At 40.2% G+C, this 7,177-nt stretch overlaps 1 protein-coding gene across 1 annotated transcript in view; it reads left to right on the top strand.

Moving 5' to 3' along the window:
* The window catches only part of iqce (IQ motif containing E), a gene marked incomplete in the record, with an annotated part of 17,047 nt that overhangs the window by 3,221 nt on the left and 6,649 nt on the right, over positions 1-7,177 (top strand). Inside the window, 10 exon segments of the mRNA XM_014015859.1 lie at positions 786-872; positions 2,172-2,242; positions 2,500-2,613; positions 2,725-2,775; positions 2,858-2,928; positions 3,017-3,089; positions 3,200-3,240; positions 3,333-3,484; positions 4,595-4,650; positions 4,731-4,963. Coding sequence (XP_013871313.1) covers positions 786-872; positions 2,172-2,242; positions 2,500-2,613; positions 2,725-2,775; positions 2,858-2,928; positions 3,017-3,089; positions 3,200-3,240; positions 3,333-3,484; positions 4,595-4,650; positions 4,731-4,963 — 949 coding nt within the window.

Here is a 7,177-nt window from a genome sequence, read left to right as displayed (position 1 = left end):
GTGTGTGTGTGTGTGTGTGTGTGTGTGTGTGTGTGTGTGTGTGTGTGTGTGTGTGTGTGTGTGTGTGTGTGTCTGCATCTGAGGGGAAAAACATGAGAAGAAGAAAAAAAATGTTTCTCAGTAGTCTGCTACTCAGTTAACAGTGTTCATTTTAAAGAGCCATTCAGAAGATTCTGATTGTTTGTGAACGTCTCATCTTTAGTATTAACTTGCAGTATATCTACTATACATTTAAATTACTTCAATACAACCTTTTATCTATAAAAAACCCCACGAAATGCCATTTAATTAGCATCAGTGATAAATACAGTAATCATTCCAATAGCAAAGTATAATAAAAATCTATAAAAAGTGACACAAAACTCTGAGTTCATACAGAGGGAAGAAGAGTCTCGGGTCTGGGCCAGATCTGGTATCAAGCTGGCATTTGAGCTGGTTTGTCAACCAGATGTGGGCCAGGTCTGACAGTGATGGCACCATTTTTAAGATGAAATGCCACAGATGGCCCAGTTGTGGTTTGATTTATGTAGTGCTGGGCCATGCATGGACCACCTCTGGCAAACCACATCTGGGCCACCAAAGGGCYGTCATTCTTTGCGGGATCTGGGCTGAGTGTTAAACGCGCAGCATGCTGCATCAGAACTGCCGGAATTGGATTGTCGCAGTTTCAAGAYGAAAATTGTGTCATTAGTGCGTCGTGTGAGCCAGAACTGGGCCAGACAAATTGTGCTATGTGGGGTCTATTTATTTATGTTTCTGTCATTCCTCTGTCTGCCTATTTTCAGATGGTTCAGACATTGATGACAGCCCAGAGCCTCTGAAGCAGAAAGTGAGCTCGAGGACACACAGACCACTTCACTTCCCATCCAATGGTGAGAGAACACGTAGGCGTTTCAGAATGAGAGACAGAACAGAAAAGTGGGGACAGGTGATGCGGAGGGTCAGTGTTTGGCTGTGTCTCGATTCATGGGCTGGATACTCATGAGTGGCCCACGTAGCCCAGCTGGGCCACKTGGGCCACATCCTTCCCAGTCTGGGTAGGCTGCATGGAACTGCTGTGAAATGAGATGAGGTCTAGCCTTCGCTTGACGTAAGTTTGCGTGACTATGCGCTACTCTGTTACGATAGTGATCGGTTTCATACTTAAAATTGGTTGGGATGTGTATTTACATGTCTTTACACTGGAAGAGGGCGTTGCTTTGGTCAGTCGTGGTGGAGAAAGATCTGAGTCGAAAGGCAAAGCTCTCTTTACTGGTCTGTCTTCGTTCCAACCCTCACCTCTGGTCATGAGGCGTGGATCATGACAGAAAGAACAAAATCCTGGATACAAGCGGCCAAAATGAGCTTCCTTTGTAGGGTGGCCAGGCTCAGCCTTAGAGATAGGGTGAGGAGCCCTGTCATCCAGGGGGAGCTTGGAGTAGAGCCGCTGCTCCTCCACATCAAAAAGAGCCAGTTGAGGTGGTTCATCTGATTAATAGGATACCTCCTGGACTCCTCCCTTTAGAGACATTTTGGGCACATCCCATTGGTAGGAGGCTCTGAGGAAGACCCAGGACTCGCTGGARGGAGTATGTATCCTCTCTGGCCTGGGAACACCTCGGGGTCCCCCAGGACGAGCTGGAAAGTGTCGCTGGGGAGAGGGATGTCTGGGTTTCTCTTCTGGACCTGTTGCCTCCGTGACCCGACTACGGATAAGCAAAAGTAGATGGAGATCTTATTGCAGTGTAAACTTCATCAGCTAAGTTGCTAAACTTACATTTAAAAGCAAAATCTTCGGTCCGTGATGAATTTCCAAACTACGCCGACATGGTAAAAAATAAAAAAACTCCATCATCTTTGTTTCTCTGTTTAGTTTGTTGTCCGCGCATTGAATCCTGGAATACCCTCTGTCGGGAAGGATACTCTTTGATTTTCAAGATTTTGTGGGCCGTATTCCCCGGCCGCATGAGAATGAGCCTTCGAATTGGGAAAGCACTTGGCGCGGGACAGTGATGTATGCGGCCGACAAATATGCACTCTCGAGGATGCAGCCCCCGAATTGAGACACAACCTTTGTGTCCGATAGCAGTTCATTGAGAGTGGCAGAGACAGTTTTTTTTTTCCTCAGAACTATGAGTTGAAGATGTGGGTGACTTTGTTGTTACACATCATCAGTTTCTGTGYGTTTACAGGTTTTACTGTCGGTGTAGGTGAGCGCATGGAGAAGGAGGACATGTACGATSAGATCATTTGCCTCAAGAAGGTAAAGAGAGAGGTGTTTTCAGTTCCACCAAGCTGAAGGAGACATGAAACTCATTGTTTACTGATAATTTGTAGCACACTGTAGTCTGCTACAATAGCCTCAGTCAGTTCCAAGATGGACTAATGTTTTAAAACGGTTTTCTTCTGCAAAAAAGCAAGGAAACATGTTTTCAAGTGCATGTTTGTTCATATTTATCATATTAAGCATTCTATTGTAATATATTTGGATCAATATGTTTTTATTTATTCTTTTGTTAGAGTCTCCACGCTCAGAGGTCTGACAACCAACAGATGAAAGTCAGACTGCGGCGGATGGAGGAAGATAACATGAAAAGAGAGAAACAGATCGAAGAGCTGTTGGAGCCTATAAAAGTGCGGCAGAAAAATTCCCTTGTGAAGTATTTTTCCTGAATGTTCACATTTTAAAAAGTATTTGCGTGTGTGTGTGTGTGTGTGTGTGTGTGTGTGTGTGTGTGTGAGCAGGGATCTGAATACACTCGTAGTTTGGTGGATAAGAAAAAAGAAGGGAGTGTGGTGAGTGTGTTGCTGAACAAAAAAGGAAATCATGTCAGAAATGGCTTTTAGTGAGTTTTTWAAAATAATCCTGTCGGTTCAGGTTGTCAGTGGGCTGAAGCAAAGAATCCTGAAGCTGGAGCAACAGTGTAGAGAGAAAGAAAACGCTCTAAGGTAAAGTCCTTCTTCACAGTTCCATTAAGTGCATTTGTTTTTTGCAGAGGACTTTGTTGAGATTCATTGAGTTCATTCATTCATTTAGTACACTACAAAGTGATCTGAGAACTACAAACATGGAGGAGCTGAAGATCACTGTGGAAACCTACTTTGAAGAGGTAATAGCTTTATAACACGGTGTGTTGTTTTTGCTTCTCTTTGTTATTAAGTCTGCTTTGGCTGCTGCTGCAAAAAGGAAACTTTCAACACATTTTTTCTCATCTTTAAGATCCAGAGACTGAGGACGCTTCTAGAGGCTGCAGAAAAAAGGTCTTCATAACTGACAAGGGCAAGCTTTTCATTGTTACACGCACTCCAGCTGGTGTCGCAAAGKTTAAAAGTTCCTGTCTCACAACCTGCAGTGGTCGAGCAGAGAGTAAATGCTCCCAGAGGCAGCAGAAAGCCCTGAACTCCACAGTCCATCGCCTGGCTGAGGACCTGAAGCTGCTCCGGCAGGAGAACGCGGCGCTGAGGGAGGAGCTCAACACCGACAGTCCTGCTGGTGGAATTAAAGGTCTTTATCAATCACATTTCATCCACAGCTGTCACAAGTTATCATTTATTAAATTATCAAGACGTCATTTGTTGTTATCCTAACCCCATCTCTATTTTTGTGGATTTTAACCTCTTGAGCCAAAACAGCTTTTTCCATTTTCTATTTCCTTTAACTTCTTTTAACTTCAGATCTGTCATAACAACCTGGACATGTTTGGTATGAAAAGAAACCTAAGAATCTTGGCTAAAAACTCATGGAAACCATATTTACATTCACCAAACAGAGTTCAAACATCAAGCAGTTGAATCAGAAATTAAACAAACTGTACAAAATGGCATCATTGCAAATCTATAAATACATTCAAGCAAATCTGCAAAGGCAAGATTTTTGACATTATATTTTTAAAGCAAGTCAAAGTAGATAAATATGTTGTAAAGTGTTTTGAAAGTTTTTTTTCACTTGATTTTGAGTGAATATGATCCAACTGAAGTCAAAAATAATTTATCATTATTTTATATAATATATATGGTGAAAAATGTTTGAATCATTTTTCAAAAGAACAATCATTCAATAACATGTCTTTTCAGGCAGGTAAGAAAACATAAATAAACTTTGGATGTAAAATCTTAAGATTTCATAACATTTGTTAATGCTACCATCATGGTCTGCCCTGTGCAGAATGACAAAATGCTAAATTAATTCTTTACTAAAACCTCTGTAACTTTGCTCCAGTTCATTTTAGCTGCATGAATCTTTGCACAGGTGATGTTCACAAGTGGATTTATGGTTTCCAAGAGTTTTTAGCCTCAATCATTATGGTTTTAAATGGGTTATATACACACTGTCTAATGAAAAAAATATTCAGATGAGTGAAAATAAAATAAAAAAAAAGTTCCATCCCCAATATCTCTAAAACCACAGCAGCTGTTTTAATACTTACACTTCTGATGAAATCTCCCAAGTGTTAGCTTTATTTTGGTACCAAGATTATTTAAGTACAGTTTGTGAATGCTGAGATACACTCAATTACATGTCGGCATGGTATTTTGAGCAAAAACCTCTTGGGACTTAAGAGATTAAGAATGAAAAAAAAAAACACCTATGTGTGTGTGTGATGGTGTCTCTTAGGTTACAGAGAGTGGAGTAAACAGAGATTATTGAGACGGCTGTTGGAGGTAGAGAAGGTAAGAGCAAACTGTTACTGGTTACCAGTGTCGGGCTSTCCTCTCAGACGCTCCGTCACAGACCTCTCTCGTCCCGTCAGAGGCTGCAGGACAGCAGGAGACATGCCCAGTCTGCRAAAGGCAGCCGCCGCAGACTGGACAAAGAGGTCCAGGCCACGCTCTCTGAGGCGGCGGGGATTGCCACGGCAACAGAGACCGCGGTCTCCGCGGGAGCTGTCGCAGAGGAAGCCGAGGAGCTCGCTGGTCTGAGGGAACGCCTCGACCAATCGGAGAAAGACAGGGAGGAGCTACGAGAGATGCTGTCATGTAAAGAGTAGGTGGCTCTCAGTTCAAACACATTTATTACTCATAATAAACAATATATCTGTCTTTAAATAATTACACTAACGTTGGAAATATAATAGATTTCTTTTGAGCTGTGAGTCCAACAGCTAAAGTTACAGTTTTTGGAGAAATTATCTTGTAAAAGAGAAATGTTAGTAAGCGGTTATATTTATCAGCTGAATCTTTTTGACTTTGTTAAATATACTTGAAAAACAATTTTAAATAATTAAAATAAATCATTTTTTAGGTCACATCCAGGACAAAACTGTGAAATCGTTTAGGAAATTGCATTTTCTAAAATGTTGGCACAAGTAAAACTTTGAATAAGATTCTGCAGTTTGAAGGAAGAGCCCACAGACTGCCTGGAGCAAGATTCCAAAGCTGTAGGTTAAAGCAACTGAAAGAATTATAAAAAGTATTTTCTGAAAGGTAACTGATCATATAGTAAAAAAAAGAAGTAGTTATTGTCTTTCAGAGTGAAAATAGAATAATAAAAAAAATCCAAATACAGTATAACAAAATTTTACATAGAAAACATCAAGAATGATGGCAAAGTGTCAGGACAAAATAAATTAAAAAAAGGACCAAACTAAGACAGCTTGGGAAAATGATTTTATACTGTATATAGAAAGTTCAGCTATAAATAATTTCTAGGAGACAATGTGAGACATTTGTTTGATGCTGGTTCAGTGAATGATAATGACACCAGCTAATAGAAAACAAACACGCTCCCACAGTCGTCACTGTGGGGTTTCATCTCAGGTAAAAGATAAGAAGTGTTCTGCCAGCATACCTTAAACACTAAACACACTAAAGCAGATGGTCAAATTTTGTTTCCATTTCTCATTTCATCAAGTGAAAGTAGATCCAGATACTTTGTAGGACACTAAATGTTGGTTTTGAAGCCAGAGTTTGTGTTTCCAGCAAGGGCGTAACTTTGTGCTGAAAGTTGGTGGGGATGCACCATGGGGGACGGGGTCTGACGCACCMACAGTTGTGCGACCAGGTTTTTCTGTTCATGTCTTCAGTGTGTGCAGTTTAACTGTCTGCACCCATCAACAACTGAACACCAAATGTTTCTGTTGTGATGCAATAATACTCGAACCATATTAACTGAGATTATGTTCACCTTCATTAAACCATGCATGTACCAGCCCTTTAAACTCACTGCAGTTTGACAATCAACCATAGTTTCATACAGAGACACACAGGTGGAGCACAGGTGTGTTGGTTTATCCTCTCACATAAATCTTATAATGTGTGTGTAAAGGACACACTGGAGGGGGGTCTGGGGGTCCTCCCCCACAAAATTTTGAATAAATTAGAAGCTGTTTCCTGATTTCTAATGTATTTTAACAGGTTGTTAAAGATACTTTTACCTACATAAATAAACACCTAATTTAATGACTGGAGACAGATTCTTCATTAAACTAGTTGCATCGTCCTGTTTTTAAATTCAGTTATGACTCAGATAATTAAATTAATGTGACAAATTATTCCAAACAAGCTTAGAGGAGGTTTTTACGTTAATTATAAGATCAATATGTGGATGTTTGGAACTGATTATAAAGCTTTTTTTTTTGATGGCCTCCCTTCCCCCCTTATAGCCATGGAACTGATTATAAAGCTAATGGTGGATGGATTGACAGATTTATTTACTGACCTTTATTTAACCAGGAAAATCCCAATTATGAAAACAAATTTCTGTCACTTCCTACAAATAAAAGTTAAATAAACCTATCACTTTTATACTGGTCAAAATAAATTGTTAAGCATGCTATAGATTATGTCTTTAGATCAGTAATTCATTACATTAACTTCACACAGCAGACTAGAATGTACTCAAAATAACATTTTATATTTCTTTCACACCTGCCCATCCCCTTCATCTCTTGCCTGAGACCCTCTGTCCTACCTGAGACACTCTGTCCTACCTGAGACACCTGTCCTACATGAGACACTCTGTCCTACCTGAGACACTCTGTCCTACCTGCTGCCTCTGACTCTGTATTCAGCTCCTACATCAACAGATAGATTAAGTATTGTTTTTACTGCCACCTGAATTCAGTCAGCTTTAAAAAGTCAAGAAAATAATGTGTAAATTATGAAACTAGTAGATTCAATTAGAGAAATAATCTGTGACTTTATGAATGTAAATTATAACAGGGAATCAATAAATATCAGAGTGGACCTGGACTCAATC

The sequence above is a fragment of the Austrofundulus limnaeus genome, unplaced genomic scaffold, assembly GCF_001266775.1.
Source record: "Austrofundulus limnaeus strain Quisiro unplaced genomic scaffold, Austrofundulus_limnaeus-1.0 Scaffold135, whole genome shotgun sequence".
Lineage (NCBI taxonomy): Eukaryota > Metazoa > Chordata > Actinopteri > Cyprinodontiformes > Rivulidae > Austrofundulus > Austrofundulus limnaeus.
The sequence above is the reverse complement of the archived record's forward strand: the minus strand, read 5'-3'. Positions and strand labels throughout refer to the sequence as shown.